The sequence below is a fragment of the Ambystoma mexicanum genome, chromosome 2q (assembly GCF_040938575.1).
Source record: "Ambystoma mexicanum isolate Mex_15411 chromosome 2q, UKY_AmexF1_1, whole genome shotgun sequence".
Taxonomy (NCBI): Eukaryota; Metazoa; Chordata; class Amphibia; order Caudata; family Ambystomatidae; genus Ambystoma; species Ambystoma mexicanum.
In genome coordinates this window covers 115,552,684-115,579,344 of record NC_090924.1, presented here as the reverse complement: position 1 = coordinate 115,579,344, position 26,661 = coordinate 115,552,684, and the positions used below count along the sequence as shown (strand labels likewise).

The 26,661-nt window shown below is 46.2% G+C and overlaps 1 protein-coding gene across 12 annotated transcripts in view; it reads right to left on the bottom strand.

Moving 5' to 3' along the window:
* Positions 1–26,661, bottom strand: part of MAPK8IP3 (mitogen-activated protein kinase 8 interacting protein 3) — an 892,115-nt gene that overhangs the window by 222,077 nt on the left and 643,377 nt on the right. For all 12 annotated transcript variants that reach the window (XM_069646979.1, XM_069646985.1, XM_069646981.1 and 9 more), the window contains one exon: positions 20,080–20,175. In XM_069646979.1, the coding sequence (XP_069503080.1) occupies positions 20,080–20,175 (96 nt within the window). The remainder of the gene's footprint in view (positions 1–20,079; positions 20,176–26,661) is intronic.

The following is a 26,661-nucleotide window of genomic DNA, read 5'->3' as shown; positions in this document are numbered from 1 at the left end:
CATGAGAATCAAGTCTAGATGCGTGTAGAAAGGTATAAAAGGAAGGAATTGGAGAGGAAATATTAAAGAAGAGGCTAGCAAGAATCAGGGGGTTCACCAGGAACCCTAGCCCTCACTCCTAGAGCAGTAGCACTAGCAGTGTTCCATCAATGTCCCCCGGTAGATCTTCGGCTCTTCCCCTGCCCGCCTGTCACTGCCACAAACATAATAATACCAATACACAGGCATTTCCCGCAGCTTTCAACACCACAGGATTTGCATCTGCCTCTCCACCTACCCCCCTAGTGTAGGCTTTTATTGCAGAGCCATGGGCTGACCAAGATGGCAGCGGTGCACTATACAAAAGGACTTTACATGGCATCACAACCCAAGGATGCAGGAAGTGTTTGAAGAACTTAATAGGTTAAAGATGAAAGCACAGAGTACAGGATTTAGTGTAAGTTGTGAAACTAGTGAGTGGGCCGCCACCTTCTGGAAAACCTAGCATGTTCTCACAGTATGCAGAGGTCTGCCTTGAACCAGATGAAGCAGAAGCAATATACAAATTAGCAAAGGAAAAACGTTTTCAAATGATATACAGGTATATGTGATGCAGTTCAAAATACTGAGTCAACCATGTTTGAGATGTGTTTTCAATATTGTCAAGGAGACGCCTTTACCAGTAAATTTGCCCACTGTTGAGATGGGCCTCATTACGAGTTTAGCGGTAACCCGCCGGTATCCGCCAAACCGGTAACAGCTTTTCCGCTGCCTGAGATTCTGGTGCCACCGGGACATTACAAGTCCTGGCGGCCTGGGCTATCCGGCGGCGGTATGTGTAAGTCCCAATTCCCATGGAGTCCAAAAAGACTCCATGGGAATGGGGACACAGAAGCACCAGGACCGTTGCTAGCAGTGCCGGTGCTTCCGTGATAACTCTGCCTACCGGGCCGTTGCGCCCGGCAGGACAAACCTGCCAGGGGCAACTGCCCAGGAAGGCAGAGTTGGAGTGTGGCGGTCCGAGAAGGGTGCCGGTACGGTGCGACCGGGACCTTTATTTCTGGACCGCCACTCTTGTAATGAGGTCCAATATCATTTTAGAGGAAAATAATAAACAGCCTGGAAAAGGCAGAAATATAGTGAGATGGCAGTGGGAGATGTGTGATAGCGAGCGTTTCATTAAGACAAGGAAACCGCGTTATGAGGATAATATCTATATGTATGGCAACGTCATTGGCACGCATGGCTGCTATGAAGAAATGGAAGCCGTCAGATGGCGCTGAGTTTTGGAGAGTGATTGAAAGGCTTGGCACCCTTAGCCATCCAGATACGCAGCTTTCATGTGTGTTTTCCTGTTTAATTCCCTAAAATTATGTGAATGCTCTCCCAAATAAGAGTGTCACAAGCAGATGACTGGCCCTCGAAAAAAAATTCTGATGCAGGTCTGAACCCCGCAATTTCCAGGCCAGCTGTTTATATTGGCGAGTTAACGCTGGCAGCAAGATGACAGTCCCTTTGCACCGCTCTTCGCCATTCTGTAAAACCCAGGGCTGTGACGTGTTCGCCATATCTGCTGTCTGTGAACTCTCAGGGCCCTCCCGCACCTCCTTTCTCCTCTGTCCCAGGTTCTCCCTATTCTGCGTAGCCACACCCCACCCCACACACACACACACACACACATACACATACACATTTCAGCCTTGCTTGCCAAACTCTTGTCCCAGGTCTTCCCGATCACCGGCATTTTACCGGAATTTCCTGGCTTGTGCTGACCTAATGCAAAAAAAAAAAACTTTTACTGCCAACTTCTAAAAGCAGGCAGCAAAATACTCCTGCTGCAGAATCTTATCTGGAGCCCTGTTGGCAATGCATTTACTTATTTATTTATGGTTTTCATGTTTCAAAAATGGATCTATTTTTTTTTTATTTGTTTTAGTTGCAGTGCAACTTTTCAAATATTTAGTACAACATACATCAAATCAAACTCCATATATTACATAAAGATAGTACATAAAAAAAATGAACAGGATACAGGAACAGCGAATCAATAAGACTATATAAACTTGACAAGAGCTAGGCCATACTTATTTAACCACAAAAACCTAAAGTCACATAGCAGCATAAAAACATAAAAACATATAAAAACTATGAGTCATACAGAACAGAACAGAGCCACTATAGTCATTAGACTTATACATAAGTGCTGTCACCACTAATCACTACCATTGGACCCTGCACGTAATGCTTTTTTACATTTCATTCACTCGTGGTAGTATCATTTGCAAAAATTGAACTAGCGCTATCTGTACCCTCTCCCTGTATTTGAAAACAGCATTTGCCATGTTTGACTGCTCTCCATCTCGGAGTGGATTGAAAACACATTATCAAAACATCTTGCTCGGACACCATTTAGAGCACTACACTCTCCCAACAGATGTAATGTTTCACTTTGATGCAGTAATAAACAATATCTACAATAGTTTCGTTCAGTTGGTAACAATTTCCTTTTACAAAGAACTTTGCGAGTGCTTCATAGGTTAAGTCTGAACTTTAAATAGTCTGAGTAGAGCTTAGGCGAAGGAGATTTCACAAAATAAGACGCCATCATTCAATACCGCTTCATTCCAAAGGTCCAGATGTTAAAGTCTTTGTATTGGATGCACCTTGATATATTCCTCTCCCAATCAGCCTGAAAGATTTTAACTTTAGCTCTAGCAGGATTTGATAACAACAAATCTAAGGACACATCTGCTTCAACCAAGTTATCCATCACATGATTCCGCCATGTTCTAGGGAATACATTTCCAGATTTAAGCAGGTTATAACCTATCACCTCTAGGATGCTTCCACTCTTTAATCCCAACAAGCATTTACGGAGGAAGGTGCACTGTCTCCAGAGTACCTGGGAGTAGAGGGATAACAATCCAAATTCGTAGCGTATGAATGCTATCGGGACACTGTTTGGGAGGGCTAGAATCTGCTTCCAATATATTGATTCTAGAACATCCCACTACTGTCGTTTCTCGGGCAACACCTTCATTTTGTAAAATAACACAATATGCTTCAAGGAAAATTTCCCGAAATTATTAATTAAGATTCTTGACTGGGAGATTAAGTGCTGAAGTTTATTCCAGGCAATTGCCTCATCATCACTCCCAATCTGTTTATTCTTAATAGCTACCCCAAGGTATTTATATTGGGTAACGTTTACTAATTTGGTGTCCTGAAGCTTCCATGAAAATGAAGGAAGATGACTGATGGCCCCCAAACTCACGGTGCAGCTTAATATTAGGGATTTCGTTGTATTGATCTCCAAGTTATTTGCATACACATAATATCCCAACCGCAACAACATTCGTTGGAGACCTTGCGGCATTTGTGATAGTAGAACAAGGTCATCCGCATATAACAGATATGGGATTTTCTGGGCTCCTATCCTAGGTGCATCGCCATTACAGATTCATAAATTCACGACGTAGATCCATAATAAAGAAATTAAATAGAAACGCTGCCAATGCACAACCCTGTTTTAGGCCTAGATGTGTTAGAATTTCCAGAGATAATTTGCCATCTAAGGTGATAAGCACTCTCATTGATGTTTTTGAGTGAAACAGGATTATTAGTGACATAAGAAATTGGGGACACTCATACGATTTTAGCTTTTGATACAGCAAAGATCTATCAACTGAGTCGAACGCAGCTCTAAAGTTGATAAACCCCATGTACAAGGGCTGCCTTCGTTCCGCCTGCTCGGCTTGGATCATATTCAGAGTGATTATGTTAGGGATAGTTCCAAGACCCTTTACAAAACCTGTTTGTAAGGGGTCCATTAGTTTTTTGCTCTTCACCCATAAGCTGTAGCTTCTCCAAGATAAGCCGACAGAACAATTTACAAGATACGTCGAGGAGTGAGATGGGCTTGTAACTACTCGGGTCCTGTCTATCACCCTTTTTGTATATTGGGATTGTAATCGCCTGGGTCCATGATCTGGGAAGAGTCTGAGTTGTATTTATGAGCAAAATTATTTTATGCAGAATCGAAGCCCATAATTCAGGATGTTTTTTTAAGGGTATAGTTGGAAAGCCCATCAGGACCCCTAGCCTTTGCGTTGCTAGCCGAATTAATAAGGCATAGGATCTCCGACAACTCAAATTTCAAATGAAAAACCAAAGGAAACCTCACTCGCTCTGGAGTCTCCCTAGGCTTAATTGGGGCATACAAATGAGTGAAATGAGCCACCCAATCGTTCGTTTGGACTGCACTTGCCTGCAAGACGACTTGTGGCGCTACAAAAGAATAATTAATCGCAGACCACATTTTCGCAATGTTTTTACTACCAAAATGTTTAACATGTTGGCACCGTCTTCTTGATACAGTGCTGCACGATTACCTCTGGTCCAATTTCTATACGTAGTTCTTAGCTTAATGGCTAGATGTTTTCTCAGATGCATCAGCTCTTTTTGCACAAGTCTCAGGTCTACGCAAAGCCGCATTTTGCTTTCCTTGATCGCCCTATCATATGAATCAAGATGCTGGGATGTTCTGTATGGTTTACTATTTTGTTGCTGCAATACCTGAAATAAGTCGGATTGTACATTTCTAACATTCCCAGCAAGTATTCTATAATACGGGAATCCTAGTATTAGCAGTTGTTCGAGTTGAATGATCTCATTCTCCGACCATCAGAGTCTATTCCCACCAGCATTCACCTCACAATAACCTTTCATGGACACTTGATCGGATCGCCCCGGCACTGCACCAGCGACCCAATTCACCTTAAGTATATTATGGTCGCTTGCATCAGATTTAGACACGCTGAAATTCGTCATTGCGGGCCACAGGACCTCATTCACATATATGTAATCTATGATTGAATTACTTTCGCCTTTGTTCCATGTCAGAGCCGGGGGGATGTCTGATTCAAAAGCCCCATTAAGAACGAAGAGGCCTCTGGCTTTAACTAATGAGGACCATCTTCTAAATCTTGCTTGGTTTCGATTGCCTAGTTCACACAGGCAATTTAAATTCAGATCGCCAGCCACAACCAAAGCTCTCACATTTTGGGCTACCGATACCAGGTCTAGGATTGAATTTAGATCTTGAAAAAAACTATCGTCAGACATGGCAATCGGGTTCCAGTAAACATTCAAAATTGCGTATACTTGATCAGCCGCCATCACTTTAACCAACAACATATATTTGTTTGGCATGGCCCACAACTGAGATGTCAGACCACTACCCATTTTAACCGCTGTCAAGATCCCTGAAGTTGGTCGGCCTGCCACAGGTTTAAGGGCAGGGTTTAAGTGCAATTCATGATTTTCCCAGATGGGGACTTTGGTGAACCATGGCTCTTGGAGGAGCACTATGTCAGATCCACTCAACTCACTATGGTCGTTATTTATGAGGTGTCTACATCCCCTAGTATTCCAGCTTACCAGAGATGCATGGTTCACCCTCTCCCCCACCTCATATTAGTTCTGAGCACTCAAACAGTTATACCTCCCAGCGGCCTTTGTGGGTTGTGGTTTCGTATCTCTCTTACTTTCCACGAAACGGCCCTTCTGCAAGGTTACTTGATGGCCTGATGGATTGGGGAGTAAATTAAGACCTGGCTCAGTAAACAGAACGAATACGAGACTATAGAGATCTTCCTTTGCCTGCTAGATTACATTTTGAACTACTTGAGATTTGAGCCAAAGTCTTACAGAATTTAGTTGGCCTTTCACTGTAAATTCAACTAGAGCCATGTCGGAAGACACAATGTCTTCCAAATGCGGAATCTCCGAAAAAATAGCCATCAGTGCACGTCTATTTAGGTCATATTGACTGGATGATGGTCGCTTACAGGCCAGAATTAATGAATACGCTGCAGGCCGACACCTAGATGGGGGTGGCATACGCGTTCTAGCCACACCATGTAATGTATTATCAGACACTGCTAGTACAGAACTTTGCTGATTATGACCTTGCATCTTATTCAGTGCACTCTCAATTAATGTCATGATGCCTACCCCCGGAGCACTAGGACAGGCCCAGCACCCCCGGGAGCAGGCATCATGCCCTCGGGTAAAAGACCAGCGGCCCCTAATAGGGGCTCTTTGGACTTTGTCCTGGTGCCTTTGGTGCCAGGCTCATGTTGGACATCAGACCTGGCGCCATAGGCGCCAGGCTCATAAAAGAGGGTGTTTGGTGCACTTACCTGACGCAGACCATGCTGCATGAAGCCTCAAGCCAAATGAGGCTTAGGAGGGACTATTTTATCAAAGGAACTATTTTACTTGGGTGGGGACCGTGGAAGAATACTTACCTGGAACTTCTTCCAAGGCTATTTAAACCACGCCCGGACTGCCACACGTGCTTCGCGTTGCTTTGCATCTAGCAGCTGAACGCTCACCGTGCCTGCTCCTGCATCTTGCCTCCAGCCACGCCCGCCTCGATCTTGGGATACCTGAAAGGAAGGAAGGAAAGAGAAAAGGTGAAAACCAAGAACTTAATCTAACTTCCTACCTGTGTCCGGAACCATCACGCCAGCGATCCTGAAGATAGACATTCTTTAAAAGCATTGCGCTACTTGTTGCAGCGCCGCGCATCACTCACCTGCCTCGTGGGCTCTTCACTATCTACCGCGACCTTCTGGGCATTCCGCCACATCTCTGCACCTGCAGGTGAGAAGAAGAGACAAAGGGTGAGCAGGAGGAACAAATAAGGAAAGCCTGATTTTCCGTCACAAGACTTAACCGGCCATATTAAACGGAACCACTCCTCATTTCGGGTCGGCGCCACTTCTTGGCCTGGTACCGCACCCCGGCTCCTAAGGGGAAAAAAGAAAGACATTACTAGAGGGATTCAAAGACATTTAAAGGGATCATTTTATCACAAACTCACCCGAGTTTATCTCCGGCATTATCCCTCGAAGCATCACTTCCACTCTGCACCTGAAAATAAGGACAGATCGCAGGTTAAGAAAAGCAAACAAAAGAGAAGACTCTACTCTGGAACTTTTAAACTGCATACTTACGGCATTTCGCCTTCCGAAACCAGTGAAGTAACTGGTCAAATACGCGCCCCAGCACCAGAAGCAGGATGGAGAGCTCATCCATTCAAACATTAAGGTGAGCCTTGATTGGGGATTTCGTAGGTGGTCAGAGAAGAGCAAAGGGGAGGTGGGAAGCAATCACAATACTCTGCAGACAGTTAATTCCCTTTCTCCACCTACAGAAAGATTTTTCTACGGGCCAGACAAGCCAGATTTGGGGGTCCAGATCAGTCGGTGTTTCAAATCCTGCGCATCACGCTTGAAGAGGTCACAGCAATCCAGACCAGGTCAGCACCTCCGTGGGAGCCAGGTGAGCGTTACAATTAAGGACATAATCGCCCCAGACATCTGTGACAGATCCCCAGTGTTTTCTTTTAGTATAGGGGCCTCTCGCGTTTGGTTGGGAACCCCAGAGACCAAAGCCTGGGATTGTGGCCGATTTGTCTTAGATTCCACCACCATTTCCCATCGAGGGTCAGATATGCCAGGCATGATAATTCCTGCTCCCAAAACCACCCCAGGGAGCTCCCTCTGGTTTCCACTGGCGGGCATTTGGGGACCATTTACTCCTGCACTTGGACACTTTTGCGTCGGGGGGATTAATATAGCTGGACTAACTCCCACCATATACGCATCCACTGCTTTTCGGATTTCAGACCTCTGTGCAGCGAGGAATGCGTCCGTTGCTTCTGGAACTTGATTTGATTGTGAAGGCTCCTTCATAGGAGGAGTTGTCTCTATATTCCCCACTTTGCCAGCATCACTATTTTTTTGATAGAGCCTCCATTAGAGCATCCAGTGGAGGATACTCCATTGCCTGAGCTGGAACAAAATTAAAGGAATCATTTTTCCTCTCATGAGCAAGCTGCTGGTATTTTTGTGATGCTATTATGGTGTTGCGCTTCGTGACTTTTACCAAGGATTTCCCTATATTTTTCGGGATTGGTTGATTTTTTGGAAGCTTTTCCCCACCAATATTGACTTTTTTGTTACTTTGGCCAACGGGGGGGAACCATTAACAGCTTTTTAGAGCTTACTGATTTGCATTGCTCAGTCACATTGGAGGTGGGTACTGTTTTATTTCCCTCTTTTCCAATTCCCACTTGATTCTGAGTTCCCAATGTATTCTCATAAATAATTTCATCAATACATGGTACTACAGACTTAACAGCTGGCATTTTTCTGTTAACCTGGGGAGTATTTTTAGGGGACTGATTGTTAATTGAATTAGGTTCCGTTTGGGATGCCACATAAGTCATACTCATCTTCAACCTGCTAGTAGAAACTCTTTTATCGGCTACTCGAACGATCTGATGAGCGTTCTTCGCTTGCCAGGCCATAATTTTCCCTAACCTTTCACCCTGAACAGATAATGTTTGTTCACATGCACTCAAAGATCTAGACAGGGATACCACTACTAGGTTCATTGAATCTAAGGTAATTCCCAACATATTATCGGGTTGGTGAATGGTAACAGAAGTATTCGTACTATGATTATTCGTTATTAGTTTTATCGGAGAGGGAGCATCATTGGAAAGAGAGGAGTCACATATGCTGCTCTCTGAAAACATTACTGGACAGGCTGACAGATTTTCAGGTAGTAAGTTGTTCGAAAAAACGGAATAATTTGCATCTAAATCAATTACCACTGAGTCTGCTACATCCGTTACTTGCTCATTTACCACCACTGAGGTCTTCTGAGTGAGCCCTGTGATTGGCACAGAGTCTAGTAACGCTCTATCCGATATCGAGCACTCGGCAGTCGTACAGCCGTCTCAAGGGCTTTTATATTATTTGGGTCACAATCACCGTTCGTTTCAGCCATCACCTTCCCAGTACAAAACGTTCCCTTCTCACTTCGATTTAGCTTGAAAAGCAGACAAAGATCCATTACAGAATGTGCGGATATCCGCGTTACCCAAAGCGCTAATCTTAATTCCACCACGTCTAGGAGTGGAACTTGCATGGGTAACCGTACTGATTTGCATTTCCCGCCCAGCCTTTTCACTCTTCAGGGGGCTTCGTACAGGCATGCCTGTTTTCAACGTTAGGCGGCTCATTGTTCTCTAATACAACACCAGGGTGGATCCCAACACAGCACACTTCAGTTTAGCCACGACAAGCACCTGCACTTCCCCGCAGCCTCGACGCCTCCGCGAAGAGGCATAGAGGCACTTCTCACAGGTAAGCGCGCGCGAGCTCGTTTTTAAGCCGTTGCCTTCCAAGGAGCATGGCTAATTGCTCAAGAGTTGATTTTACAACGATAAAGTAGAAAGAAAGCGCATTAGCAAATGCTAAGGGACAGGTCCTCAAATACTCATGAACTTCTTAACATTTAGTGCAGTTATAATACCGATGTAAAGTCCACAGAAAGTCCACAAAAATCTGCAGGAGGGTTCACGGAAGTCGGTCAGGCAAAGAGGCACTTCCCAGGCACTTGTCACAGGTGCACGCGTGGGAGCTCGTTTTTAAGCTGTTGCCTTCCAAGGGGTGGAGCTAATTGCTCAAGAGTTGATTTTACGATGTAAAGTTCACAGAAAGTCCACAAAAATCCACAGGAGGGTTCACGGGAAGTCGGTCAGGCTAAGAGGCACTTCCCAGGCACTTCTCACAGGTGGATCAATGCGTCAATACCACACTGTATAGGACACATTGGATCACTTCATTTTTAGGAATAGAGACATAATGGGAAACGGGATTGACGGTAGGGGACAAAAATTTATATGAATAATTTACATTTGTGAATTATTGTCTTTGTGCTCACAGTCAAACAAGCACTGAGAAGGCCAATGGGTATAGCTTTATTTAATGCCACTCACAGTCTCATAGGTCCGCATGCAACCATTATATGCCCGGGGACAGCCTCCTTAAACAAGTGCTACCATGGTGTGTTAGGTGTGATCTCCTATGGTGTGGCGTATTGCCATCATACGACAGGGGTAGCGTCAATTGCCCTAGTGCAGCCAAACACACCCATCTGAAGCCAGCCCATGCCCAGGTCCAGGCATGTGTGGCTTGCAAGTCAACCTCTGCCCAGGTGTAGATCAGATGACAAATCCAGACTTGAATGCTAGGTACAACCTAACATACCCAGGTACTCCAATAACATACCAGGGTTTGCCATCATATGCCTAGTGTCACGGTGTGGGTGCAAGAGAAGACTTGAAAAGCAGGGAACCAGTTCAACCCCTCTATGTTTCTTGCAGGAAGGTTTCGGTGGAACTCCTACAGGTTCTACGCAGAAGGCATCTAAAACACAAAGGGCTATGGCTAACAGTGTCAGGATGGAGGATTGATAAAACTAAGTGCACCAAGAGACCCTTAGTGTTCCAGTCCAACTCTGAATAGCAGGAGCCCAGGGTTGCCACACCCTGAGGGTGTTCTTCAGTTCACTCAAGAGCCAGAGGCGGTTTAGCGTGCCCCGGCACGCTTCTTACATGACTGCGCTGGTTGCCTCATACGTAGCTATGTTTGCCCTCAGATTGCAAGTTCTTCTCCTGGCCTCTGTAGATGTAGACCTGGAACTGGCAGCTCAAACTTCGCCGCAGGACTGACCCTTGCGCAGAGGAGTTTGGAACTCCTTTAGGTCTGGCTAGTGATGGTTGGTTGCTCAGGGTAGAGTCACTCGAGCCTACCATTCAGCAAGTACCCTGACGACTTAAACACCTCTCCTTGATGCATGCCCATCCCCCCACCACTCGGACACACCTTGAGATATTTAGGGCACACCCATTGAATGACTGACTTACCTGCTAATGTTCTCTATAATGTTCTCTATGGGAACGGAGGATAGCACAGGGGCAACTTGCTGGTCTTGGAAGCAAGACCACGCAGAGCAACAGAACTTCGAATCCCAGATCCGTGCTTCGCAGCCGAACTCAGGTATTAAGCGCATTATAAAAAAACAATAAAACAAAATAAATAAATAAAAAATAAATCTCCCGCACGGGCCTTACAAACATACCCGTTGATATCCCATTATCTCACAGGCATTCTTTGACATTCTCCACAATGTAAATTCAAATGTTCCAGGTAAATCTCAAAAACACAGTCTTCAAATTGCACAGAAGACTCATTGCAAACCTCTGAATCTTCCTTGTGGCTTTCACGGCGGAATGGGTATTTGCAGACGCAGCCCTATTGCTCTGGGCCTGATTTTGGAGGGAAAATGTTTGCTACAGTGCTGCTGGGTGATTGAGTGAGCCGACGGCGGTTATTTCTTTGCACTGATGGCAGGGGCCTGATGATTATGAGTGTGGGCAGCTGTGAGTATAGGCTACCAGGAAAGACATGGAAAACGAGGAGTAATAACCGCACAAGAAAAGGAAACGACGCAAAGCTTTTCATGGGCCAGAATGCAGTTTGCTTAACTCAGTGCAGGGTCCATTCAAAGCAGGGCCGTCTTAAGCACTTTTGGGGCCCTGGGCACGGACATCTTTGGGGCCCCCTCCACCAAACCAAAGGAATGAAAGGATCAAGAATACTGGTCGCGCCCCCCACCCTCCAACCGTCGCGCTCACAACCTATAGGTTGATATGCTGTCTTGCATGTTAGGTTGATCGGCATGTTTACTCCCTTTAAGTCCCCTTAGCCTCTTGATTCTTGCTCTAATCAGAATGAAAAACAAGTAGCATTTGAAGACCAACATTAGCAGTCTATGAAGCGGTTACCGTTCTAGCACATACAGGATAATTTCTATCAATAGCATCCAGGAAGATATGCAGCCTGTAGTATTAATGCAGGACTGTATGTAAAAGGTACATGTAACCCATAATAGGCAGATAACTCACATTAGCAGCCTCACAGAATGCAGAAGTGCTCATGCATGGACAAGAGACCAATTAGAAGGAAGGAGAAAGCTACACATACCGGAGCATGGATAGTGGATGCAGGTTAGAAGCTACCAGGATGGTGTCTTTATCCAGACAGACTGAGATTAGAAGTGGGATATGGTTTTCAAATAGTGTTGCCATTAGATATCAAAGGAACAAATGCCTGTGGCGTGCGATATAAATATGCTCACTAGTAAAGTGGAAGCAACCCTATAGCCAGTGAAGCCATTAATAAGTCTTTCATGAAGATCATACCATGAGAAGAAAATCACTCTGAAGGGCTGACAATTTTGAAAGGTTTAGGGAGTGGCAATATTGAGAGGTTAGGCAATACAAGATTAAATGAGATGCCCAGGATCACACATTGGTTAAGGGGTGAGGCTGGGATTTGTGCCAACTCTACAATTTATGCATTTGAACACTTTCTTTTCCAGTTCTTACCATTTGGAAACTAAACAAATCACATTACCAAACATGACCATCTTTAAACAAAATATTATAGAAGGGTGTTATGCGAAATGTGAATGGTTATTTATAGCTTCATTCTCTCCATCATCAAGGGAAGATTATAAGAACCAGCATGCCAATCGATTTGATTTAAGAAATGTAATCTGGGTTTGTCTTTTGTATTTTAAAGCTTTTAATATTTCCAAAACAATGGTTTGTGACATTCTCATTTATAAAGGTGCATAAAACCTTCGACTTTTACCAAAAAGCAACATTTTTTTGTGTCAAACAAGCAGACCTTAAAATATGCTTGCCTGAGGCCTGCAACATCTGGTCCGCTCTCTTCTCTCTACCAACCTTTCCACCCAAATGGCCTACATAAGAAGAAAGATCAAGTAATGGGCTAAACGATACCAGCAGCATGCAAGAAGGCAAACCTAACAGAAGACCGCACAGTAATGTAAGATATATTAGATGATTTGACCAGGATCACTGTATCAACTGAGGGCAAATCCAAGATACAAGCATGGACGCTTTTGTTCCATAGTCCTGAATTTGGATACTTATTCACCTCTTGGACTAACAGTTTATGCCATTGTTGGAGGCGATTGCCTGGGTTTTACAACACCCCATCTGAACAAACCAATTTCTAGACCTTCATCATACGGATGATATGTTAGTTTTTATAGCAACCCATATCTGGTACAGGTACATTGCTGATAATAGCATATGTTGTTCTGCAAAACCAAGTAGATATGCAGGCAGGTTCATAAACTTCAGACATAGGAAAGGCTCAGCCTGCTTTGCTGGAATGGGATATTCTAATTTTGCATATGAACACATATCTCTGCAATGGGTGCTTCACACACTGAGCTAACTTCTGAACCATTGTGGTACTCAATTTATCAGTATGGATTTCACTGTTGCCTATTGCACATGATCAACATAATTCCCACAAGAAGGAAAGAATGCTACAGAGTTGTGCCGTAAGGAACACACAAACTATGTATGCCACAGTGAACACAGAAAGCAATACATGATGAATTGATCAAGGCAGAATGTACTTGTCAAAACAGAAAGGCACTGGGTTTAGACCCTCAGCAGCACCCCATAAAATATCCTGACGTGTGATATTTAGGACTGGTGAACAATGGAATCTTACTTCTTCAGATCAGGCAGCTTTGTGCCCCCCCCCACCAGGGTGGGGGCCCTGGGCAAGTGCCCCTTTTGCCGTCCCATAAAAACGTATCTGATTCAAAGAGGTCAGGTTTTAGGCTTTCAAGCAGTGTAGTTATGAACTGGATGGCACCCAGCTCAGTGTTTCAGGGAGGTTCAAGTGAGCACATGCACACTACAAGGCGTAGAGCAGAAATGTTTTATTTGCATTTATAACGCGCCACTTACAGAATAAAGTGAACTACGGCGCGAACAAGCCTGCAGGCCAATGTTACTCATTGATTACGATTTCCTTTTTGTTTTTTACTGAAGTCCTGCATTAACAAGACAACCAGGTATTGATAGCTTTGCGAAAAAGTTACTAATCTCACAGATATTCTGAGGAAGGGACTTTCATAATTTAGTGGGCACTACGGAAAACCTGCAGTCACCTCTGTGCCAAAACATCGAAACGGGGACCGCTAACAACATCGTCTCTTTAGAACCCTGAGCTCTCGATGGAATATACCTATGAAGTTTATTTTGAAGGCAAGATGGGGCTGAATCATGCTGATGTCTAAACCTTGCACAACAGTGGCGTGTCCAGGGAGTGGCCTGGGACGGCACGTGCTACACCTGGAATCTGATTGGCCACCTCAGGTGCCACCCCATTATCGTAAACTATGATCATTATGTGTGTGTGCGCTCGTACCTCATGCCGCCCCTGCATAAGTCAGTACCCCACTTGGGCCACCACAGTCAAAAGAGTCGGGACACGTGTTAAGACGGATTTCTGAACTCTGTCCTGGTGGCGCAGAAGTTCAGAAGGCCAACCTAATTACTTGGAACAGGGTAACCTCTGGACGAGCCAGACCAATCAAGGTAGCGATCGCGGCGGTCAAGACTAGGTCTCAAGAGGGGTGAGGGTGACTGAAAGCCCGCAATGAGCACACAAATCAAGAACACTTACAAACTACTCCAAACAGTTGTTATATTAAAAATATATACACATTTATTCCAAGGCCTTTAAAACAATGACCGTAGCGAGAAAATCACAATATAACAATAGTAAACCAACACATACCATACCAATACAATATATATACAAATACAACAAGTCTCAAGCGTTAGATGCACGAAATGTGTAGTCCACCTAAAAGGGAAGGAAAACAGGCAGTGCGAAATAATGCTTAGACCCAGTCCGCCTTCAGAGGCACCTAACTAGATGGAAGACCGAGCCCTGCGAAGAGTGGAGCCTTGTGCTCAAAAGTACCTGCACGCGCTGGTGCCAACGGGCAAAAGGAGAAGCTCTTCGAGGGAAATCAGGCAGTTCAGTTTAGTGCACAAATGAAGGAGAACAAGTTCCGCAACTCAAGCGCAGCCTCCACAGTGGGCAGAAGCAGAGCGCGAGTACGGAAAAGGGTGCTGTTTTGACACAGCGGGGAAAAGCAATGGGCTCCTGCAGGAGGGCGACCAGATCCTAGCTATACTACTCACCGGTCCCCGTTGCAAGCAGACCCAGGCTTCTCCGCGTCAGTTTCAGTCTCTGGCAGGTTCAGAAGAGCAGGGAACGCCTCGTCGTCGTGTTGAGTAAAAAGACGTCCCAATCGAAGAAACCCGCACAGTTTGTTACCACAGCAGGGCAACGGAGCGGCCGTGTGTATCTGAGCCAAATGTACACTACTCACTTCAGACCTGGGAACGCCAAGTGTACGAAGCGTGTGAGAGTGACAAGGACTCGAAATACTACACAACCTGGCGGCGGTTACAGAGCAAGACTCCTGTGTAAGCTGGTCAGTCAGCTGGATGGCCCAGAGACGCTTCCGAAGGCTTACTGGCAGGAGATGGTGAAGCTGCCGAGAATAGCTGTTCCGGCTATTCCAAGGGTCGAAGTACCAGTACAGGCCTTCTGGTTCGATCAAAGATGAAAAGGGTTTCACAAGACGACAGCAGTGCAGAGGAGAAGTCCTTCAGCGGGTCACCAGCGATTCCTCGGTTCAGCCTCTTGGTTGCAGGATACTTGGCTCCTGTATTCCTTCATTCGTGAGAACTCAGGAGATCGACATGGTAGTGGTGTTTCCAGCCCCCTCTTATCCACGGTTCCCTTCGCGCCAAAACGGAGGGGACCCAATGGGAGATCCGCTCATCAACACTCACACCATTCGTGGACCAATCACGGACCACGGTGGTCCCAGGCATTCACACCACCCTAGACTCTCTGGCACCCAGGATGTGTATTGGGACCAGACATCTCAGCCCACATCCTGGAGGCACACACAAGACATGTAGAAGCCCGCGAAAGCATCCGTGTTTCGCGGGAAAGTACAAATAAGGAAGGCCCCGGGTCGGCTCGACCTGGGGAAGGTGAAGGGAGCAAGACGGTCAGCGGACAGGACAAAGGAGCCTCGTGGTCTGGCCATTTTGGGAGCCAGGCCACCATTTTGGGTTAAGCTCGGAAAACGAGCTTAGAACGCCAAAAGGAGCTCAAAACACAAGAAACGATCGCTGCCACCATTCCCGTCCCTGAATCACTTGCACCGATCAGTTACAATCTTAAACGAGTATCTAGGGCCTGTAGAAGGCTAGAGACCCAAGAGAGCTGTAACTTAGCTTACAGTGCCCTCTTGTGTCATGTTGCACGAAAGCCGCAACATGATAAAAGAAACTACGGGAAACAGCGTTCCCCGGTACTGACTGTCTTAAGGGCATGTCAGTTTCCCTGTAAGAAAGGAGCGAAAGCCCAGAGGAGTGCGGCAGAAGGCTGCACTTCTCTGGCAAAGTCGAGAACAAGGTGAAAAACAACAGCAAAATGTTTAGGGGTTGCCACATGGAAGGAAAATTACCTACAATTACGAAATCTTTCCTAACAACATGCCACTATTATACAGAGGATCTTAAAGTAAACCCTTCTCCGCACGGACCACCAGTGGAGAGCTCGACGAAATGAGGAAATAGATTCCTGACGAGAAAGATTGAACGAACCGCTGCATTCTGCACTCTCTGCATTTGCTGAATTTGACCATTATGGAGGCCTACGTAGAACTAATTGCAGCAATCCATTTTTGAGTTTATCAAAGAACCGACCACATCTGCAAAGTAATTCGACTCAATAAAAGGGGCAGCTTTTCATAGCCACCACAGTTTATTAAAATAGGATTTCATCAATTGAATCATTTGCTCATCCAAATCAAGACATTATTGCCAATATAAGTCTAGATTTTATACTTTGGTGGCGTACTTCATAGGGATGTCAAATAAAAGTGGAGCCACGCGAAGTTTGGCTGGTTTTCAAAGTGTGTTTTTTGGCCAAAGAGAAAAACCTCAGTCTGATTAGGAATTACTTTGACTGCATGTCCCAGCATCATCCAAGTTTCACTTTCATCCAAGACATTTATCAGAACCTCCTCTTCAGAATTGAGATCATTAAGTTACCTTTATGGTTGCCTTTTTTGAAGATGTCATAAAGAGGTCTCATGTAAATATTAAACATTGCAGGTCTGTGCAATGTGCCAAATGTGGCGATGAAAGTGAGCAATCCAGTTCCACGTATTCCATTAGAACAGCACTGTGCATTATGTGTTGATAAAAAAACATTTGGAAGGGAAGGGGCTTTTGGGGTAACCCCGCCCCCCCAAAAAGTATGTCAATGTGTTTTTTCAAAGTAATTTCAACGAAGTAAATTGCATCAAAGTAATTACTTTGTGAAAAAACCTAACAGCAGCCATCTTACTTGTCGCTATATTTTGTTGGTGAAGGAAAAACATGTTTCACTGTTTGCACATGTTAGGGTGTAGGTAGGAGAATATAGTGGTATAAAGAGAACCATGTAAATGGTATATGAGGTAATGGGTTGCAACCTATATCTGCACATACATATGGCTATAACCTGCTTGGTGAGATAGGGGGAACATGTCATTCTAAGAACCTGACCTTGGTGGGTGGCGAGACCAGCCTGCCGGAGAAGGAGTCCATTCCCTCTCAGAGACGATGTCAGGGTGGTCAAGGAGAGGGTTCCCATCATTACGAGGCATTCATGTTGCTTGCGCCATATTGATGACTGCGGGTAGAGCGAACTGAGCGTGAGTGCTACTTTTGTTCAGCACTGACACATATTAGCTTGCACACACACACAGGAAGATAAGCTATTAAATCCACTAAATGTAAAAAGATGTATCCACATTAATATAAATACATGTGGATTTTATGAGCTCAATATAAGTGGCTATTCACAAGGAATCAGAACTCAGTGGTTAGGGCTTTCTTGCAAAATGCACTTTGACTTCTAACAAGGTTTTTTTCAGACGGTAGAAGGCAGGTAAATGAGTAATCTCAACCTTTGCAGTCAGCAGCTGCAGAAATAGTCTTAAGTATTATGGTCTGATAAGTCTTGTAGATAGCAGATATAATCTCTTGCTGTTTAAGAGCGTAACCAGAAGAGTTTTGTTATTTATTCTGGTCAGTAGTAAAACACAGTGTAAGCTAAGTACCTAAAGCTATTTAGGAGTTTTCAATCGTGCAATAAAATGGGAGCCTTGGAGATTGGAATGTGTTAAGGTAACAGTGGCCTGGATAATGAGATAGCATCATGAATGAAGTGAAATCATTCACCCAGCCTCCTCTTATTGCGGGAAATGTCCATACGAGGACCATGTGCAAACAAACTTAAAGTTATAGGTCTTAGGCCAGTTATTGCTAGCAATGAATTATGTTTTCATATTTAACCATGCACTGACATTAGGACCTGCTATAATGAATCCCAAGAAGAGGTGTGTTTTGAATATGATCTGAAGATAATAATGAAGATAAGCCTGACCAAGGAAAATTTAAGAATTGGGGAAAATGGGATTTCTTTGAAGAAGTTTTGTCCAATCATATTTGGGGGGTGGGTGTTAATATAAGTATCTGGGAGTGTTTTAAATTGTTGCAAAAAGTATATAAACTGCCAACTGATGTTGTATTGTTGAGACTTGGGTTAGTTTGGTCCTGCAACACCATCTAACCGCTCCCGGGGGCTTTTCTACAATAAACCTCCTTTATGTACTACCGTGCACTCGCTTCTTAAGTGGTGGGCCTGTCTTGGGTTAAGGTGATTAAAGGTCCAACACTACAAAGATGCTGATGCAAGCATGGGTTGATGGCAAATGCTCCTAGCAATTGGCTGAAAGGCAGAGAGTGGATCTGGGATAGTCAGTGCCCCTCCTTTCTATGGACGCCAGGTGTTTCGGGGAGAAGGCAACAAAGCAGAGAATCCCTTAGTGCTGTGCCCAAGTCCTGTTGCAAAGTGACCCCAGATAAAGATGATTATTATCACTACATCCCTGGTGTTTGTCATTTCCATGGAGGTGTGTATGATCAGGGAAGAACCGAACTGACAAAATGACCCTGTATCCCGCTCCAGGTAAAAAACATTTACACTACAGACATTAATTACGGGTTGTAAAGGAAATAATACAATGAGTCACAAGATATTCCCGAGGTGAAAATGGCCTGCCACCCTCATTAAATGACTGTGCTAAACTTGCAGCTATTAACTTGTTGTGGCTCAAGGCCTTATTGCCTAATTGTCTCAGCCTATGATGCTACAATACAACAATTAAAGATGTGCTGGCTCAACCTTTGATGCTTATCACACCTGATCTATGTCCAGTGGAGTAGCTTTGCTGAAAATGTTGGGGGGACATGACATCTAAATGAAAGGGGCCCATGCCAAATGAGTGGGACAAAATGGTGTGCCACATGCAATGCAATACAATGTAAGTCGAAATGTATAGCGCTCAACTAACATTATTGGTGGATATGAAACAATTTGAACAGTCAAACACATGGCATTAGAAACTGATCTAGCCAATGCCGGCCCATGGTCTGGCAGCAGCGTGTGAGATTTTTCGGTGCACGCCTAACTACCCTCCCCGCCCCCATCGCCTCCATCCACCCTCTCGCCTTTATATATGAAGCAGCAGGGGGCTCAGTTCGGTTGTTCGGCTGATACTTGTTCTTGATAGAATTAACCGAACAAAAGAACTGAGACCCCTGCTGTTCTTGTAAATTGTGTTTAAGGGGCGCGCACGGCGCAGCGTGATTCTTTAATAGGCACTGGGTCAGACCGATATTTAAGTCTACATCACACCAAGCTGGAGCCTCCAGCTCTGCGTCATGTAAAGTGGAGGCAAGGCGCCCTTTATTTGCTGGGTGTTGGGGGGGTGCGGTGGGGGGCTTATGCTGCCGCATCCGCTGAGCGCTCCTTGAGCCGGTGCTGGATATAGCCTAAAACACACACCTAGTATGCTGTCAGGCAATGATGAAGAATAGACTTCTATGCAGATGAAATAATATCCATTCTGGTTTCCCAATGCCAACACAATCAAACATTCATTCCTGCAATCTGTGCTCTGCCAGTCATGCTTGTCCCACATTGCACGGGTAAAATGTTTTCAGTCAACGGATCACAATTTAAACATTACACTGTATTATATGCACTGACATCTGCTACTCAAGGTCGCCAGAGAACAGTCACAGTAACAACACAAGAGGCTCCCTCCAATAACACCACCAAACGCATTTAAGAATATCTCAGCATTGTGTGAGCATGGCAACGAATGAAATGCCGTCTGTGCTGTGCTTGTTACCTTCATGGTAGGGTCTTTTTCCACCAGTGGCCGGCAGTAGACGGGCACAGGGACATTCTTCATGCGCGTGTCCTCCTGTCCACCATTGGGGCTAAGCTGATGCAGAAAGAAGAAAGAGAGTGAGCGTGAACAGAACTACTCCTGCATGGGTGATCAAGGTACAGCTGTGACCCTCAAACTGGGCCTGGGGTCGGTAGCGGAGGCAGCTTTTGTGGCCAGCGTGGTCGTATCATAGGGCGCCAGCAGGGGTGTGCACTGGGAACCAGGAGGGAAACGGGGGGCAGAGGGGGCTGTCGTCCCCCCCTATCCCCCTGGCTCTGCCACTGCACAGGGCACAGAAAGCATGAAACGCGCGCCATATGTCAATTTTTTGTAGCAAGTCTGACTCTCATGCTGTCATGCCCCTCAACAGGCAGCTTGTTTCCTGTGGGCAGGCATGTTTTTCACATTGCCGGAAATCCTCTAAAAAGAAGAAAGAAGGGGAATCTAATACACTTTTTACGATTCCTTAAGACAGATTTCTCGTCTCTGTGAGAAAACTCGATGTCAACCACCAGATGAGACCACCCCGTGCAGTGAAAACGACTGCGTTCACAATAGATTTTATAACAAAATCACACAATCATCTCGGTGTGTCTTCGTGGTGACATTCTTTAATAGAGTGCCTTATGAAAAAAGCATTAGCAAATTCAACAGTTTTGTTTTTTGTGTAGGCGTGTGATAGTACCTAGCTGCAAGATGGCAACAGCTGGCAAATGGTGTGAGTACTTTGGCATAGGAGGCAAGTGCCTGGCACATGCCTTTTTAATACCCATACACATGCCAAAACGAATGCCTTTGCCTATGCTAATTTTTCACAGGACTTCAGTGCCAGGAAGAGAGGTAAGAACACACACATGTTGCTTATAACAGTCTTCGGCAAGCCATTTTTGTTAGCCCTGGAGCTCATTTGCAGCTGCAATTAAGCCTTTAATTCTCAGAAGACTCCTTAGAAATAACACTGAAAGGCCCTTTACAGCACAAAGTTTGAGGCTAATGCGTGACAGAGCTAGCTCAAAGAGTTCCTGGAGGGTCTGTTTTGGGATTGGGCTGGCAGGTAGGGGGTGGGAATGCCATAGGGATTAGCTTGGTCATGTCTGGGTAAAAATCCATCAACCCCCCCCACAAGCTGTGTATCTCTCCTCACATCCCATCTCCATCCCAAGGCAATAGTTTTGGCTTGTAGGTGCGCTAAAGTACCACCTAAGAGCCAAAACTAAAGAGCCCTGCGCCACCTGCAGAGAAACAAGGACAACTGCAAGCAATCCACATCTGCCCCTGACGCACCTCCTCAGCCTACATACATAATGTCAACATGGCGGGCAAACCTTGCCCCTGTAGCAATTCCTCTTAGACTAGCAACTACAGCACAAATAGTGCACACACACCAATCACTCGCTGGAGAAGGTGCACTAGGCGTGAATGGGAACAATGGTGATGGATCCAAGCGATTACATCGCTCTAGAAATATTGTCCTTCTCCCAATAAACGGGCCTCCCAAATTGTTCTAGGACCAGGATAAGTATATAAACAAACCACCACAGCAGTGGTCGACGTGAGCGTGAACGGTCGGGAGCGGTGTTCCACTACTTTTATTGTTTTACTGTTAACAGCGCCACCCACTACTTTTTGCAACCACTGTCACCATTTTGGAACTGTTCTTTGTGAAGTTAAAGCACACGTCTCCATTTTACCACCGGCTATCAGTTACAGCTAGACTGAAATCCGTTTCAACTCAATTGGCTGTCAACCAGCATGACGGCAACCCTTGAAAAAAGTGTTTGAAGTTGCTCCCTTGCTTCCTACTCTGTCCCCCGCTGGAGACACAGTTCCACTACTTTTTTGGTACACTTCTATCACTGCACCTCAGTCTTGTGTAAGTGGAGATCTGCCCCCTACTGAAAGAAGCGGAGACTAGGAAATTGCCTTGTAATCATTTGTGTTCTTAAACAGCACTTCATACCAGAATCGACCGCCCCGCCCCCCCCTTCCCGCTTCCAAGCAGGTGTTATCATTACCCAATCTGAGGATGAAGGGCTGAGAGGTGCCTATCAAGATTCAAACCTGCGACTGGGGGTTACAATCAGACCTCTCTGAGGTGGGTGTTTAACTCACTTAGCTATGCTACTGGTATGCACAACTACAGCAAAAAATATACTAGTCAAATCCTACATTTCCTTTCCACATGAACTTGCTTTGAAACTGGACAAATCTGGCATAACACACGATATTAGGAACAACTTACATATCTCCAACAGTATGCTTGCAGTTTGTAACTATGTTTTGCATAATCTGCCCTCTAGTGGTTTGTCTGGAGTATTACACTTTGTTTACTAACCTTTTAGTTAGGCGTGAATATGGTTCCCTTAGTGATAGGGCTGATACATGACAGGTAAGTGCTCTAAACAATTCTCCCATCACTCAAGGCCCTCCTGAGATTGTGTTTTCAGTGCATGGCGGTGGCCGAGTTACGGTTGCTTTGGGGACGACACCGGTTGAATTTGTGTGGTTTTGTTCTTATGCCCTGCCATGCATACATAGTGGGCCTCATTACGAGTCCGGCGGTAACTGAGGCGGTAAAACCACCTGGTTACCGCCGGACTCGTTTTACCATTCCGTCTCCGTGAGTCCCAGAAATACCAGGGCATTACGACCCTGGTGTCCCGGGAATTCCGGAGGCGGAATTAGCCGGTTAATCCCCATTCCCATTGAGTCCCATAGTACTCAATGGGAATGGGGAAGTGGAAACACACGCACATCTCGTGATGGTGCTGGTGTTTCCACGTCTGCCTGCAGGCGGGAGGTGTTAAACCCGCCAGGTCAGACCTAGTGGGAACATCACCTCCCGCCTGCAGGAGTCGGGCTCGGGCGGTCCGGAATTAACAGTGGCAGCGGGTTTACTGCCACTGTTAATTCCGGACTGCCAAACCTGTGATGAGGACCAGTGTGTCTTTAACACCGTTTTTCCACTGGATTAAAATATTTTTGAATGGTCAACACTAGCATATCTACAGTACCCATTGCACATGGCCTGTGACCCCATGGCTGTGGCATATCACTGAAAGCAGCCAATGGGTCACTTTGCCCCATTGCATGTCCGCGGGCCATACCTGAACCCCCCACCAGACACCTGGTCCATGCCCAGGGGCACCTTTGGCTGGGGAAAAGGAATCTGCCATGCTCGAGTCTTCCTATATACACACCTGATGGACCAAATGGGCATGGTCTTTGGCCATGCAATAGGCACCTTTGAGCCACCTGATATGCCCACTTGGCATGGCAGGTGGACATTTTGTCCTGGAATGGACTTTGGCCATGTCCAGGTTCCATAAAGCCACCTAACCTGGTCACAGGGACTGGCCTATGGCCTGACCCATACAGCATCAACTATTCTGGCTAGGGCTGATGGGAGCTGTAGTCCAAAACAACTGTAGAACCAAAGGTTGCAGACCCCTGCTTAGGCTAATTCCTGTCAAGGAAGCTGAAGTGGGGCCATACATAGAGGCACAGTTTGTCAGGGGCATGGCATCTGACCTTGACCCTGGCATCCCTAAGCTAAGTGATGGGGGCATACCCAGTAGCTACATTGACATGAAAGCCCCCAAGCAACTCAATGGGTAAAAGGACCATGACCTTCTGCCATTCCTGATGGCTACTTTGGACCTTCCCCAGGAGCACACAAGCCACCCTATATGTCAACTGGCCAGACCTAGTGGCCACTTTGCTTAGAGTAGGGGATTCAACTACATCTCAAACCATCCAAGCCTCTCTAAGCGACCAATGGCCATATCTCGGGAGGATAGCTCAGGGGCAACATGCTCGCCTTGGAAGCAAGACAGAGCTGAGCAACACAGGTTTGATCCATGGGTGCGCGCATAGAAACCTCTGGGCATTAAGCATGTTATATATAACCAATCATAGCATATCATACCTGTGGCCACTGTGCCCCTCTGAAGATGCCACTCAGTTGCCAATGTGCCCAGGGCACAGCATTGGTCACTGGATGGATATCTGAATGGATGGGTAGATGGGAGGGCGGATGGATGGAGGGAGGGACCGAGAATGGGAGGAAAGGGTGGAACCTAACGATAGTTATGCAGAGTGGAAGGGTCTGGCGGTGCATGCACCTCCTAACTAGTGCATGTGCGCACCGTGTCCAGTGTGGCTTGCTCCTTAGTTGTTTTGATCTGATCCCCAGTGTCGTATTGGCCCGTCGGCCGATCGGCCCATGGCCGATATGAAATCCTAAGAGGCTGGCGAGGGGCCGGTTTTCAAGCTCATGCCTGGGCCGGTCTCGCGCTGGCTCAGGGCTGCCTGCAGTGCTGATCTGCTCTGCATGATCAGGGCCTGCGGGCAGCAAGTCGGCGCAAGACTGACACCATGGCGCTACCGCGCTAGGTGATTGTGAAGGAAGTGTTACTTTTTTACAAAACACTGGTAGTGGGTCGGGCTGGACTCAGCCCGGCCCGCTACCAGTGTTTTGTAAAAAAGTAACATATTCCTGCAATTGCTCACCCTTGAAGGACCTGGGGCAGCATCAGGCAGTGTGATGGAGGAGCCTGGAGGCTGCCTAGGGCTGGGCTTGGCCAGAGGCACGAAAAGTTGCTTTCAACTTTGCAGGAAGCAAGCAACACATTTGTTTCACGCCATTTTGCAAAGTTGAAAGCAACTAATATTGGCCATGGCCAATGAAAATGTGGCGAGACTCCGTGCCGCCACCAGCCCCCACTCCCAGCCCCAGGTCAGGACTGGAGCTGCAGCCTGCAGGAAGCCGCGCACAAAGGAGGACCTGACCAGTGCCATGGGCGAGGTCGACGAGGCCCCTGTCTCCACACCACAGCAAGTCCTTTGACTCGTCTGCAGCAGTGCAGCAGAGGCCAGCACAGGAGGGCACACAGGCACTCTGGCACGGGCAATCCCCTACCCCCTACCCACCCAGTCACCAGCCCACAGTGGCAGCAGAGATGGAGAGACGCCCCTGGCTGAGATGAGGAGGTAAGAGTCACCGGCCGTAAATGCGGTTATGGCCGGTAAGATAGCTCAGCGGGTTGAGCGCTCGCTGCTGCGATCTGAGCGTGATCTGCGGCGTTGGTTGGATGTCCCGGGTATTCCGTGCAAGGAAATACCTCATTCACACCAGGGATTTACATGCAGGTGGAGGACTTGCTGCGAGTGCCTGTGACCCACAAGAAGCCCACCTATCCAATCTCATGATGTGTCATATACATTCCTGGCACCTAAGTATGCGGAGGCTTGCTGCCCCCATCTGCGTGTGAGCAGGTGTCACCCTGCAACCATGTGGTTTCAGGAAGTACATTTGCAGTGATGGGTTTTAAAGAGCTTATCACGGTGGATTTACTTTTTATATTTCCTCAAGTTAGACTGAAGTTAATGTGAAAAATAATTAGATTAGAAATGCTCATGCCAACCATGGCCATGTCTGTTTTGGTCAGACAGTTCAGATTCCGGTTATCGAAAACGACCTGTAGCAGAGTTGCATGTTCCCATGAGTCTTCCCACAGTGCGGATGAGCCACATGGGAGGGAGGCACCGAGATTCCCCGATCAAAGCGCCTTCCCATTTCAGCCCAGGATGCACTTTGATCTTCAGCCGCAGCTCCTACGGCATCCCACCTGCAGGCATTCTTTGGCTAGACTGACTCAAATATGTCTATGCGGCCGTACAAAGCCTTTGCTTGTGCACTTTTGGACAACCTGAATTTGACACATTTTTTGTTGTTTGTGATGGGAGGTCCCCCAATGCCCCTTCACTACCCTCGGCCCGACCACCCCACCCTCGTACCCCCCTTCCCCCACATACACATATATGTGTCTATGTAATTGGTCGATTCGACCAAAAGTGCACAACCAAACTGAGACTTGTAAAAGGTCATTTAAAACATGGGATACATTTTGCATACACTTTTCTGAATCAGCAGGTCGCAGGTTTGAATCCCGGCAAGGCCAACTCAGCCTTTCATACTTCCGAGGTCGATAAAGGAGTACCAATTTCGGTTGGGTGATATTGTATGTAAATATGTGCTCTGTAGCACTTTGGATTAAGGCGCTAAATAAATAAGACATCATTATCATTAATGTCACCCCCACCTGTCTCACTTTGTCTCTCTTAGCTCCACACCCTGATAACCAAAGCTCCATTCTTTGTTGCCCTTCCATTTTCTCCCACTGCCTCCTCTCCATCCTTTTTGCTCACTACTCTTACAACTCCCTCTCCACCAGTGCCCACCACAGCATCATTAGATCCCAGGAGCAGGACAATGCAGATGAAATCGGATGTTTTTTGTTGTTGATGATTTAGGCACATTGAAGTCTATGGAGGGGTCTTGGGTTTGACGTGAGGGTGTACATTTCCAGGGCTGGTGACACCCACCCAAAGAGAGTGAATTGAGGTATGCACCACAGGGCATCGCAACTCTGCGTGATAAGTAGAGCGACAGACTGTGGCATGTTTTCCACACTGCATTCTGCATGATTGTGGAGACGGGCACTTCCTTTTTTTATGCTCAGACTCGAGCCCCATGTA